The sequence below is a fragment of the Coenobita brevimanus genome, chromosome 26 (assembly GCF_032717465.1).
Source record: "Coenobita brevimanus isolate Jiangsu-jjx chromosome 26, ASM3271746v2, whole genome shotgun sequence".
Taxonomy (NCBI): Eukaryota; Metazoa; Arthropoda; class Malacostraca; order Decapoda; family Coenobitidae; genus Coenobita; species Coenobita brevimanus.
Window position 1 is genome coordinate 40034815 of NC_136979.1, and position 15151 is coordinate 40049965.

General features: G+C 40.8%; 1 protein-coding gene across 1 annotated transcript in view; it reads right to left on the reverse strand.

The window, feature by feature from the left end:
- The window catches only part of LOC145394018 (uncharacterized), a 100123-nt gene that overhangs the window by 36034 nt on the left and 48938 nt on the right, over nucleotides 1-15151 (reverse strand). The window contains exons 4-5 of the mRNA XM_080267987.1: nucleotides 6523-6651; nucleotides 3744-3835 (exon numbers count right to left, since the gene is read on the reverse strand). Coding sequence (XP_080124113.1) covers nucleotides 3744-3835; nucleotides 6523-6651 — 221 coding nt within the window. The remainder of the gene's footprint in view (nucleotides 1-3743; nucleotides 3836-6522; nucleotides 6652-15151) is intronic.

Consider the following 15151-nt stretch of genomic DNA (forward strand, 5'->3'; position numbering starts at 1 on the left):
AAAAGGGAAGGGAAGGGAGAGGAGAGAGGGAGCAAGGAGAAGGGGAGCTGAGAATGTGCGAGAATTGTGTTGTGGTGGGGTTGATAGATATTACTCGTACTATGTATCATAATCACCATCATCATCAACATCAACTCCTGACACCTTGCTCCCTCTTCAGAACCTCGTGACAGGGAACAGACTTGACATGTCCGTCTCAAAGCCGAGACAGGGGGAAAGAAAGAGGGAGAAAGACAAAAGGGATGGGAGAATAGAAGAGTGATAAAGAAGAAAAAGGAGGGAGTAAATATGGAAAGTAAAAGGAAGAACGAGTGGGAAAGAGTAAATAGGATGAGCAGAGAGAGAGAGAGAGAGAGAGAGAGAGAGAGACCTCGTGTTTGGATGGTTTGGTAGAGAAAAGAATTTTGACTACTAACTGCTAAGCGGGGACAGTGTTGCGTTAGCTGTTCCAAGGTGGGAGGCAGGGAGGCAGACGGGGTTGGGAGGGAGGAAGAAGATAGAAAAAAAGGGAAGTGAAGAAAAAGACGATAGAAAGAAAGGGTGACAAGAGGAAGACAGATAAAGATGGAGAAATGGAGAAAGGGAAAAATAAAAGGACAAGGTATGAGGAGGAAACGAATGAAGGTAGAGAGTGAGGGGAGACCACGTGGATGCCTTGGCTGAGGGGATATCGTGGCTACTGACTGAGGGGATGGTGTTGCATTAGCCGCTTCAAGAGGGGAGAAAGGGAGGGAGACAGTACAACAGAAACAGAGGAAGGAAGTGAAAGAAGCAAGGAGAAAAGAAAAGAAGTAAGGCATGAAAAGGTACAAAGATAAAGACAGATAAGGATGTGGATGGGGGGCACAGACAAAAAAAAAAAAGGAGGGAAGAGAGAACAGAGAACGGATGAGAGGAGCGGTGAAACGGGAGCCCATGTGTTAGGATGTGATTATTGATTGAGCTGAGGGGACTGTGTTGCATTAGTCGCTTCGAGAGGGAGGGAAGCAGGAAGGAAGGGAGGGAAAATGATGGAAGGAGTGGACAGAGGCAGGGAGACGCGAAGAGGGAGAGAAAAAGACGAAGGGAGAGAAAACGGAATGGAAGAAGGGGGAGAAAGAGTGGGGGAAGTTTTGGCAGAGGGGAAAACCATGGCCACTGATTGATCTGAGGGGATAGTGTTGCATTAGTCGCTTCATGTAGGGAAGTAGGAAGCTGGGGAATAGGGAGGGAAGTAAAGGAGGAAGGGAGAGGAACAGCAGCGGGAGGAGGAGGAAAAGGAAAACAGAGAAAGGAAAGTTAAAGAGAAGGCCGAGCACGAAACAAGAAAAGAAAAGAAGGGTACAAGAGGAAGGGAGAACAAGAGAGGAATACCAAAGGGAGGGAGGGAGGGAGGGAGAAAGAGGGAGGGAAGATCATGTGTTAGGATGTTTTGCTACAGGGGAAATAGTGGCTATTGGGCTGAGGTGACAGTGCCGCATTAGACGGAGGCGAGGTAGGGAAGAGATGGAGGGTGAGAATGAAGCAAGGAGGACGGAAGGGATTTAGAAAGATATGGAGGCAAGTAGACAGACAGTGGGGAAGGAAAAGAAGGAAGAAGACAGAGCTAGGCGAAAATAAAGAGATGGATAGTGGGAGGGAGACAGATAAGGAAGCAGCATGATGGAAAAATAAAAAAGATGGGGAGGAGGAAAGTAACAGGGAGAGGGGGAAGGGAAATTGGGGTATCGGAAGATGGAGACAAAGTGGGAGTCTGAGAAGGAAAAATGGAGACAGGAAAAATGTGGAAAAAGAGATGAGAGAACTGATGGGGAAATGAGAGAAATGGAAGTGAGGAGAGGATAAGAAGGGCAAGGAAAGAAATGGAAGAGACTACTGGACAGGAAGGGAAATGCAAGAAGTAGAAAAGAGGGAAGGGACTGAGAGGAAGAGGAGATGACAGGAGTAGAGGAGAGAGAAATAGCAAGAAGAGAAAGAAGGAGAAAGGGGACGGATAAATGGAGAGGCGAGAGAATGAAGGGGAGACGATGGAAAAGAGAGGAGGCGAGGGAAGAGAAAATCAAAATGATAAGTTACATGAAGAAAGGGGAAAGGGAGAGAATGAAGAGGAAAGGATGGAAGGGAGAGGAGGGGAAGGAGGACAGAATGAAAGTGAGGAGACAATTAAGAACGAGGGGATGTGGGAGAAGAGTGAAGACGATGGAAAAGTTAGGAGGAAATCTAAGGCAAGAGAAACTCAACGGAGGGGAGAGAAATGGAAGGGAAACAGACTCCAGGAGGGAGAAAGAAAGTAACAGAGGAAGAAAAGGAGCTTGAGGGATATCGAGCTAGGAGGGAAGGAAAATGGAAGAGGGGAGGGAATGGAATGGAAGGCAAAGGAGGAGGTGAATGGAAGGGAAACTGAGTAAAGAGAGAGAGGAGGAGCGAGGGAGGGAGGCGTGGGGAGGACTGAAAAATTGGAGAGAAATGAAAGTGATGAATAAACATCGGGATCAGGGACAGTCTGAAAGTGAGGTTGCAAAGAGTAAACGAGCAAAGAGTAACTCAGTGAGAGGGAGGAAGAGAAGATGGAAGAGGGGAGGGAGGAAGAGAAGGGAGAAGGAGGAAGGAAGAAAGGGTGACAGAAGATGGATGAGGAGAGGGAGGGAGGAAGAGAGGAGGAAGGGAAATACAGAGGCAAGGGAAGATAAGAGAAATAACAGGAAGAGAGCTAAATGGGTATGAAAAAGGGGGATCAAGGACGCAGGAAGGAAAAAAAAAACAGAAGAATAAGTAACGATACTGCAAAGGAAAAACAAAAAAGGGAAGGCAAGGAGGGAGGGTGGGAGTAAAGGGGGAGAGGGAGTGAGGGAGCCAGGAGGCGGGAGGAAAGTAGAGAAGGAAAGGAGCACGTGGGAGAAGGGAAATGAATGCCCTAATGTGGTTCAAAGGGGAAATGAGATTTGGGGTGCAAGAGGGTGGTATGAAGGGGAACTGGGGCTAAATTAGGGCTACACGTTAGGATCTGAAGAGTGAGTGAATACGAATTTGAAGAATGGTGGAAGAAAGCAAGATGCAGGACGAGAATAAAGCAATGGCGCAAAAGAGACTAGGAAGGAAACTTTAAAAAGGCGCTGAAAGAGGAGTACAAGGAGTGTGAAGAAATGATGTGAAAGAAAGAAGGGAAGGAGCCGGGACTAGGGATCTGACAGGTGTGTTTATGGAGAGTCTGAAGAATGGTGAGACAGTCTGGAGCATAGTAGGTTCTTTTCTATAATTATAAACCATATCGACCCTTCTTATACCCTAATAAATGGAATAGGAATTTTTTATAATGATACTGACACTAATCATTATGATTATGAAGATGAATGAACTGATTATGATTATGACGGAGATGAATGAACTACTGATGATGATGATGATGATGATGATGATAAATAATGATGATGATGATAATGACGGAGATGAATGAACTACTGATGATGATGATGATGATGATAAACAATGATGATGATGATAAATGATGATGATGATGATGATAAATGATGATGATGATGATAAACTGACTGATAACGAAAGATAATCGATGGGTGATGGTTGTGATTATGAGAAATGAATGCAGGACTGGAAAATGGTAACGATAAAGAGAAATGAATGCATGACTGGAAAATGGTAACGATAACGAGAAATGAATGCATGGCTGGATGTTGGTGATGGTGACGATAGTAATGATGACGATGATGATACTGCAAGATAGTGAGAAACAGAGTTGGGTGGCATACCTTTGGGAACGCCTCTACGAAACATTCGATGGTGACATTGTCTCCTGTCGGCACTCCCACCAGCTGGTTAGGCACGTGGATCTGCGGCGGGACTGTGGAAACAGAAGCTGGTTAGGTCGCCCAAGAAATTAAGCTCAATTTATTTAGAGGGGGCAATATTTAGAATACGAAAAAGAAGGTTTGGACAGATTTGGCTGGGTCAGTTTAGGATACAACAGGTGGACAAGAGGAACAGAAGTTGGATTTAATTAAGCCAAGTTTAATTTACATCAGGAGAGTAATAACCGGGATATAAGAAGTTAGTTAGGTAGAAAAATAAGTCTCATTCTTTTTGAGACGGTGGTTATAAAAATATCTGCTGTAGGTGCGGAGAAAATATAACTTACTTCGATCGACATCGAGACGGAGGTAATAGGTAAGCATACCATGAGACTAATGCAGTCTACTCCGATATTACCGTACAAAAGTGATAAGAAAATATAGTCAAGAAGGAACACATATCTCTTGGGATTTTAACTTCTTACTTATGGTTCGGCAAATATCAAGTCGAGCACAAAATAAACTCAATTACGCCTACCTCGCAGCGGTAATATTTGGGGATATGACGGAAGTCAGTTCAGCAGAATATAAAACTCATTTAGGCTTGCTTCAGGATTAATATTTGGAGGATATAAGAAAACTAAGCTGAGCAGAAAATCTGACTCATACAGGCTTATTCTGTGACAGTAATATCTGAAAAATATGGCTATTAGTAAGTGCCAAAAAATATTACTTATCACTGGAAAACGCGACAATACTCCACTGGGCATAAAAACTCATTTACCTCAAGGCGGATATGATAAAAGTTGGCAGGTATGATAAAATTTGGGGGAATATAATAAAACTGGGTTCACCAGGAAAATAACACTTAACACCATTATGCTGACAGGATATGACAACCACTACTGCAGCCTGGATCACAGACGAAATTTTCATGCATTTCAAAATCTATAATGGATGATACGAAAAATTATTTCTATACTATTTGGAGGATACGACAAAATGTAATGCAGAATATTAGAGCCTAAATAGGAGGGAGATCCGGTCACACACACACACACACACACACACACACACACACACACACACACACACACACACACACACACACACACACACAATGATGAACTCTGGAATGATTTTTGTAATGACCCTTTACTAAGCATTTTTAAATACCTTCACTACATCGGTATCTTGCATGTTGTATTGTTATCATCACCTGACGATCTTTTTCTTCCTAGGCGAGATTTTACATGGCAGAGGGAATAAATAAGACCTTTCCAATTCGATTACTTTCTCCCTAACTTGTCTGATGGTATAAATAATAATAATAATAATAATAATAATAATAATAATAATATTAATAATAACAATAATAATAAATAATAATAAATAATAATAATAATAATAATAATAATAACTCAAGAGGAACCATATACAAAAACATACACCTTTATACAACTGATAAGAATATATGAAGGGGAAATAGTTTAATCTTTCGAAATACGGTGCTGCATTTATAGATGGGAAGCGACATCACAGTATAAATTAGAGAGCTAAAGGAAAAGGCATTACAAATACAACATCTTCAGTACAATATATAGACAGAAAAAGATAACAACACTTCTGCCATTACGAGATACAATTTACCAACATACTGACAGACTTGGACATGCCTGCTTCTCACGGCTTTAGTTCTGGAATATTTCATGCAATACTTTCCCCGCACGGAATAAATAACACCATCCTAGTCTGAAAAATAAATACTGTAGTCAATAATCTTTAAACTCACGAGAGAAATCAGAATAAAAATTAGGAAAATCGTACGAACTCAGAAACAAAAATAAAATATAATAAAATAAGCGAGAGCGCACCCACAATTTTAAAGCTCCGATAAAATTCGAAAAAAATATATTCTACACAAAATCTAAAACACCTACATAATCCGTTAAAAAATAAAGATCGCAAACATGGGTTCAAGAATATTAAAAAAAACTTATGAAGCATCTAGAAAAATATCCCTAAACAATAAAAAAAAAAGTTCTAGAAAAATAAAGGAAAAAAACTGAATTTATAAAATTGCACAAAAACATCTCGGGGGAAAAAAAATAAAACTTGAAAAAAGAGAAAAAGCGCAGTAGGAAAATAAGCTAACAAGGTATATAATTCTGAGGTGAACATCATACAGAACTAACCATAATAATGTACACAGACGCTTAAAAACCTGTACAGAAGCATGAAAGCCCTTAATGTAATAATAAACTGAGGGATCTGTAAAACTGTCAAAAATAAAAGCACCTGTGTAATCCTGTATAAAGCAGAAATATACAGGTAAAAATACAGAGACAAATTAATAATATATAAAATAAAGTAACTGACTAAAACAGTAAAAATGGCTTAAGTATAAAAAACAAGGCAGACACAAAAAGTATATGTGCAAATCAATAAAATCCGTAAACAAGGTAAGCAAACAACTGTTAACTAAAAGTTACTACCCTTGTCACCACACACACAAGACAAAACAAAAATCACCACGAGCAATATAAAAGATAAGAAAAATGTATCGAACGTCGTCACTAATCACATTCGACAAAAATAAATAAATAAATAAATAAATAAATAAATGCTGTAAATAAATGAATAAAATAAAATGTCTCTAACTTCATACAAAATGTCTCTAACTCCCTGTCGTCCATAACATTCACCATTAAAAAAGGCTTCGAACTCTGTCGTCACTCACATTCGACATCGAGTGTGATCCTCTTGCTGACGGATGGTGGTACCCCGTTGGATGCGATGCACAGGTAGGCACCCATGTGTGTCCTGCTCACCTGACGAAGGGACAGCACCTCGCCGTTGTGCACCGCCTCTGCAACACACAGGGAACACATCAGGAACAAGTGTAACAGGATTAATAACACTCAGTAATATAAGGAACTCCTAGGACTGATCTCGGAAATTTACAGGTAACACTCACAGTAACGTACATATCACACCTTTCATACAAAGCAATATTTCATACGCACAAATAATACTTTCAGCACAAGTAACCCACCATGACTAACAGATCAATTGCCCTCTGTAGCACATAAGAAACACCTTCGGGAACACAAGTAACACCGAAATTAGAGTGGCGAGAAGCAGAAGAAAGCTTGTATTGAAACAATAAATACCGTTAACGTGACCTAGATAAACATACTGACAATAATACTGTGCTACTCACAACCTGAATGAGCAAAGATAAGCCTGTATCTGCCCACTCAATGATGACCTCTTAAACCCTTGAATCCTGTGACATTTTTATCTATTTAATTAATTTACTTATTTATTTCGTGCTTTTCTCGACTATTTTATTCAGCTTTGGAGATGTCAAAAGGGAGGGTTTAGATACAGCATTTGTTAACCTCTTCATTGCGATGGGTGTCTCCTAAGCTGAATAAAATCAAGTGCCACTAACTAGAACAAAATGAAGGACACGTTCTCTGGCTGAAGGAGTTAAATAATGACAATCAATACTAGGTACCATAAAACCCCCTGTATCTGTAGAAAAAAGAAAAAAAAAGGAAAGAAATACGGTGTAATAATATGAAACGAAAAAACTCCCAATAATGGACTTCTGTTCTGTACTACGCTTCCTCATTTGGATAAAAAAATAAAGAAACAGAGATCCATTACGTGATGTTGCCAACCTCGCCACCGTCCCGCCGCCTCCCCCTCCCCCCCCCCCTCTCTCCACACGAAAAAGATAATCAGTGTGAATTAATACCCAAGGGAACAGGTGAACCTTTGCTGTAAGCCTACGAGTAGGTACACACACACACACACACACACACACACACACACACACACACACACACACACACACACGTCAAATATATCTATCACATACAAAAAATAGAATAAATATATAAATAAATAAATAAATAAAAGCAATGTGCCAAAAAATTACTTTCTCCTAAACACGACCACCTTCTCTCGTCCAACCAATTTTTTCTTAATTTGGCCAAAAAACTAAAACTCACTGAATTGCATCTCCACATAAACATAATCTGACCTACTTCCTGTCCGCGCCATAGACTCCTCTCTCTCTCTCTCTCTCTCAATAAATACTTCCGCATTTTGCTGTAGCACGAATGACTGTGTGTGTGTGTGTGTGTGTGTGTGTGTGTGTGTGTGTGTGTGTGTGTGTGTGTGTGTGTGTGTGTGTGTGTGTGTGTGTGTGTGTGTGTGTGTGTGTGTGTGTGTGTGTGTGTGTGTGTGTGTGTGTGTGTGTGTGTGTGTGTGTGTGTGTGTGTGTGTGTGTGTGTGTGTGTGTGTGTGTGTGAGAGAGAGAGAGAGAGAGAGAGAGAGAGAGAGAGAGAGAAAATGGGCTTCCTGTGTAGGTGTTGTTTGGTATTAACTCGGCTTCGGCCAACAACTAAAGCCCCCCCTCCTCTCTCTCTCTCTCTCCGCGTCTACGTTTAATTTACCGATACTTTTCACGTTTGTCCTCTCCTCTTACTTTGCTTTAATACTCTTCATGCGATTCACCCCTTCATTAAAAGAACGTCTGTTTTACGTAATCGTATCTATTTCACCTATTCATAGTGTCTAGACTTTTTTATCTTTCTAGTTTGGAAGACTTTTGAGCTGAAGGAGTTGAATATGGCCTTAGTTAATTCCTTCATTACTACAGTTAATTATCATTGGTGTCTATCTGGTGGTGCTGTTTTTAAAAATGTCGTGGTGATAAAGTGCCTCCGTATTAACACCATTGCAAAGGTGATAAAGCTAAACATCTTCAAACATTCAAAATACTCCGAGTAAAAAGGTTATACCAATTCTTCAAAGTATAACTCCAATAAATCTTCTACTATTACCTATGCAAAACAGCGAGATCATATTTCTTCTAGAGCTAAGATACCGGTATATCACAGGAAGCCGACGCATTAGGTAATGTCTCCTGATTTTTTTTTCCGGGGAGAGGAGACTTTTCTTTTCCACCCTTCAGAGCACCGCGGGGAAGTTGGGTAATACTGTATCAGATGACAAATGAACGTCGCTAGCGTCCTGAGTTGTGTCTGTTGCAGATGAAAATACACAGTCGATACAAATACACAGGCACTGATGGATATAGTTGCAGACAGACAATACGACTACACGAAGACAGGCACTGATTGGGTTTTCTATCCTATAATGCCGATCTCAATATTCTATCAGGGAGTGGGGGGACAGGGCTACGACCATCCTCCCTTGGACCCCACATTTCATAGGGATAATACAGACCCAGACTTTTTCCCTTACAAAGGAACACCAACGCCAACGACAGTATGGCAGAGGAAAGAGAAAGTCCTTGTAAGTTGCTGGGGGAAAAAAATGCAGCCATACACGGCAACTGTGAAATAACCCCTTCAATACGAGGTTGCTATTTTTATTGCATCTACCCTGCTACCAAACAATTTGTCACCTAAACCGCTTCAGTACTATTACTTGTTTTTAATTTTGCTATGTAGATGATTTTGTTCCGCTTAGATATTTTTTTTTTTTTTCAGACTGGAGGGTTTACATGCATAGCCTTCATTAGTCAGTTCAGTTTAAGAGAAATTTCCTGTGTTGAATATATCCATGTGGTGGCATAATAATGAACTGTAAAATGAGATATCGTATTCAGGCATTACGGGGAGACATATGGCAGTGATGGATTGAGTCCGTATTTTCGTTAGTTAAGGAGGCTTCATAGTACCTTTTCCTTGGCGATTTATTAAACTACACATTAATATTCCCCCTCTTTTTTATATATTTTCTTCTAACATTGATACAGTTTGCATTCAGAACATACAAGATAATAAATCAGTAGGGAAGAGGTGTTAGGAAGCTTCCTAGGTGACGAGGATGCGGGCCTTGGTGTGGGCTCATTTTAACCTCTTCAATACGAGTGGGTTCTCCTAAATTCAATTACATCGCCTGAAAGCAGCAAGAGCAAAACAGCATCGTGGAATAAGGGTTACATAAGAAACTTGTTCCATAATTACGTATAAAGTTTTCAGTATGGATAAAACAGTATAACAGTCCGTCCCGGTAGTGGAGTGATTAATCCTTGTGTAAGAACTGTGTAACCATAAATACTTCAGAACATAAACAGTCATCAAAATTAAGTAAATGTTTTGAATAGTATGTAAAAGTAAACTCTAATAAAGGTAAACAGACAGAAAAACAGACATCAAAATTATCAAAAGGTTAACAGTATAAGCACTACCAACTTTTGATGAAATAAAAGGATAAAAGACAAAATACCGTATCGCTGGGTTCGTGCGCATCTAATTTAACCGTAATATGTAAATTAGTTCTATAATTTAAGAATGAGTTATGCCACCATTAATTGCAGGGAGCTCTAATATTACAAATTCATATTACATACCGGCGGTGCAGCTCTTTATAATGGCTGTTGGCAATACTGATACTGACCTCCCTCCCCCTTCCCTTCTCTTCTCCCCCCTCCCCTCTATCCTCCAATCCTAATTTTCTCTCCATTCCAAACCTCTCCTCCTCCTCGTCAGTATTCCACTTTCATACTCTCCCTCCCCTTCCTTTCCTTTCCTTGTCTTTCCCCTCCCCTCCCCTCTCCTCCCCCTTCCCTCCCCCGGCTCCCCCCCCCATCTCTTCCTTCTCACTCTCCGTTCAACTTCCTAGTCCCTCTCACTCTTTCCTTCTACACCAAATCTATCTCTTCTCAAATTCCTCTCCTTACCCCCATTCCCTCCCCCCTCCAGCACAGTTCTTCACTCGTCCCTCTCCTCTCTACTCCCTTCCTATCCCAATCTCCCCTGCCCTTCCCTGAGCCCCCATCGTTCCCTTATACCTTCCCATACTCTCTCTCTCTCTCTCTCTCCCCTCTTCTTTTCTCTTCTATCTCCTCTTCACTTGATACTCAACGGCTTCTAGCGTTACAATATTTTCCTCGTTACACTTCTCTACAGCATAGGGTAGCTTTTTTTTTTCCCCTCGCGTCCGTATTTTCATTCCTTCCAATTCTTTCTTACTACTCTTACTGCTGTTCTTTCGTTCTTGTTTCCCCTTTCCTCATTCTTTCAATATAACTGCAATAAGACTTACTCTCTTCCCAATATTATATAGGATATGAAGTGAGCAGGGTCAAAAAAGAAGAAAAAGTCAACGAAAAATATGAACAATGGAAAACTGTCATTAGAGTACACAGTGAAAATGGTCCACAGCTCCATTCACCACCAATGAGGTCTAAATAATAATAATAATAATAATAATAATAATAATAATAATAAATCCCACACAACAGCTGCCCTCATTAGATAATTCTGCAACCCTACTCGTCATTTCCACTTCACTTCCCATCACCGTTTGCCAGCACTCACCGCGTCACCACACACATCATTTTCTTACACTTCCTCATCCTCACCTCACTCAACAACTGCTTATTAGTAGCCACTTCCTCATGTTATAATAGGAAAGTTGTTTTGCAGATGAAGGGAACCTACCATATCACCATCATAACCATCATTTTCATTTCAAACTTATCTGGCGTTACGTGCGGCTAAAAATAATAATAACAGTAATAATAATAATAATAATAATAATAATAATGTAGCAAACACTTCTTTCACATTCGCTTCCTCATCCTAACCCACAGTCAGCACTGACTATCGGTAACCACTTTATCCCACGTTACTCCCTTCACTACGAGACATCTCCCGGCAGCGGCGGAAACTCTTCTGGCTGCAGCAAGAGTTAGAGATTCTACAGAAAGGATTAATGGAGACACCTGGTAAATCTTTCTCATAAAAATCTCTTCCCAAAACTGAATAAACAGTTTAGTGCAGGGGTTCTTAACCTGAGGTTCATGGAACCCTTGGGGGTCCATGGACGGGCTCCAGGGGGTCCGTGAAGGTCAGAATAATTGAGAACAATTTAGCGATATTGCGTGATGCCGTTTAGCATCATTAGCTGGAAAAAAAAAAGTCTTGAATCCTGGTATTTGTTGACACAAGCCTACCCTCGTCTGGCAACGCGAGCTGTGGGCGCTCTGATTCAGTTTGCTACTACATACTTTTGTGAGGCAGGGTTTTCAGCGCTTGTTTCTATCAAAACGAAAAGTCGAAATCAACTGGATGTCAGCGATGACATAAGTGTTTTCTTGTCAAAGACCACTCCACAGTTTCATCTTCTTGTTCAAGCCAAACAACAACAACGCTCTCGTTGAAATAAACTTTTGAGCAGAATTAAAGTTTTGTTTAATTTGCATAAGTTGGATGTATTTCATTTTTTCATCGAGTGACCACTAGTTTTTGCATGAAAAAGAGTAATAAAAAAAATCTTTCTAAAGACTGTTTTATACTTTGTGCATGTCATACACTGCGTGAGGTAGTTTTCAGTAAAATAAAGTACATTCACTGCATGCAAAACGTTGTGTTTATGTGCATATGTGCATTTTTGTAGGGAAGGGGTTCATAGCTTTCACCAGATTCTCAAAGGGGTCCGTGACTCAAAAAAGGTTAAGAACCACTGGTTTAGTGTATTAAAAAAAAAAAAAAAAAAAAAAAAAAAAAAAACTTGCACGGAATAACCTACAGAAGGCTTACATATCACAACTACCACTAACACTATCACTACATAAGTACATAGCCGTAATATAGCTTAAGCACACTAACTTCCATAACTATCACCCAAATAAAGTACGGTAAAGAAAAGTAGTACCATTGCTCATTGGTTTCATGATATTCAACCAGGTCTTTCCACAGTCTATGTTATAACTAGCTGTCTAAATTCTGAACAACAAATAACTTCCAATGGTTATTATTTTTTCTACGAGTGACAACAGGAAAACACTAATCTTCGTTATGTGCTTCAGAAAGTAAAAGGAGGTATCACACGGTACCTCGTATCAGGAACGGCCGAGGAAGATTTAAGTGGAACAAAACTTGGACGCTATCACACACGTTCCTCGTATCCTCGGCAAAGGACATGCTTCTCACACTGTTGCCAGAGCCCCGTCTCGCGACTGTGGAAAGTGATCGCTGTCGCTGACTCGGTAGAGAATAAGTAGAAGCAACTTTGTTTACAAACAGGTACACACGCCGATGAGAAGTATACATCACATCACATTATCCAGGAGCCCCATCGGTTAAAATGGCTTTTGGTTAAAATGACTGGTAGCAGTACGTCTAGCTGCAGTGGTGTCCTCAGTTGTAAACACGTGATTATTTTACCGACACACAGTTTCCTCGGTATAGGAAATATTACCTCTTTATAAGGGTTTCAAAAAGATTGATATTTATTCTAAAATATTAATAAGTATTCAGTGTTAGGCTAAATGTTCAATGCTGTAGTACGATATATTTTCCGTCGAGTCGCCTGGGTTTTGGTCACACTGTTTTGCCCGTCGTATCTTCGGCAGGAATCCATCCAAATGAATTCCAAATGCCCGTGGTATCGTCGGCAATTTTACCACGTTACCGTTCCGATTTACCATCGTATCCTTGGCAAACCTCGTCTGAAGTGCCGTGTGATAGCCCCTTAAGGCACGATAAAGTGAGAATACTTGTTGGCTGGACAGTCCAGTATCAAACTAGATGTACCCTCCTGGTAATTCGTCCCATATTTATCTTCCTAATGCAGAACTACACCTCGCCAGATTATGATGTATCTACCAACTTTCTCTGCCTAAGTACCCCCCCCCCCATATATATATATATATATATATATATATATATATATATATATACAACCCATACTTACCGCCTTTGCCTCCCAGCATAAAACAGCTCGTATCTCACGAACGTCATTCACACGAACTCTACAAAATCAAAAGTGACCGGCAGAAGCAGCTGGATATCTGAAGTCCATTTGATTCACGACTACGTGGGAACAACGACAATACTACTACTGCTATATTCCCCATTTTCATTCATGTTCGTCTAAATTTCCTATCACGTTCTATTACTCTCACACTCGGTTATTCAACAGTCAGTGAACAGTGACTGGCATACCTTAAAACAGTGATTTACTTAGCCTACTCAATCTGATTATTTTATATGAAGTTTTTCTCAAATTTCTAATATGATATCGGTCTGAATTTGAGGGTAATCAGAACTGCCAAACACCAAAACAAATCGAGGTAATGAAGCTCAGTTCTATTTTCATTACGCCTTTCACCACGACGACGTCTTACCCGACCTGCAAAATATCATCAGGCGGCAGCAAGAATGTCACACTACTGAAGGGGTGTAATGTAAAATATACGATAAGTGTTAGTGTGTAAGTAATAATAGATCTTTTCTTGACAGTATATAACAGATTTGCTCTTATTTAAAAAATCCTCCTAGTTTGCCGCCTTTACTTCAGTCTTGCTATCTTCTATCTCTCTAACCCTCACTTCATCATCTAAGCCTTGCCGCAGCCCTCATACTCACTCACACTGCCTCACTCTCACACCTGAACTTCCTCCACTCTTCACATTCCCTATCTCCATTTACTATCATATACTTCCTACACCCATGGCACTAACTTCCACTCCGTACTATTTCCTTCACCCCTCACATTCACAATCTTCGACTTCATACAGTTCTTACTTCCACTCACTCAATTTTCCATATTCACTCAGTGCTAGGCATCTTCAACCCTCAAACTATTCCACACCACCTCAACCACTCACACTCACGATCTCAGACTTTCTCTACCTCTCTCATTCACTGTCTCACATTTATAGTACCTCTTACATTCATTCACATGACCTGTCTCTCACACTCAATCTTAAAACTTCCTGCGCTTCTCACATTCAGCATCTCCCACTTCCTCCACCTCTCACATTCACTGATTCTCCCAGCTGGTCTTCTCCTCCAGCGTGCCTTCCTGTGAATACCCCTGGCCTCGCTTTGCATAACGGGCTGATAGTGGCAATGAGCTCACGGCGCCCCTTATCTGACCTCTTACCCTCCTTCCCCTCTCCTTCTCCCTCCTCTGTTCCTTACCTTCACCTCTATTTTCCTCTACCCACCTTCCCCTCCCTCTGTTTCTTTCTCTCACCTCAATTTCCCCCCACCCACCTTCTCAGTTTCTTTGCTCCCTTCTCTCCCGCGTTTCCCCTTACCACCCCTTTCTCTGTTCCCTTCACCTCTACGTTCCATCAACCTACCGTCCCTTCCTCTGTTTCCCATTTACCCACCTCAATCTTTTCCTTCCCTCCTGTTCACCTCTACTTCTCCCTCTCTATACCCTCGCCCCTTATCTCTTTCTCATCATACCCTCCATCCAGTTTCCCTGCTTCCTTCCTCTCCCCTTTATTATCCCCTCCCTAACTCTCCTCTCTTTTTCCCTTTCTCCACTTGTCCCTTTCACGTCTCTCAATCTCTTCACCAATC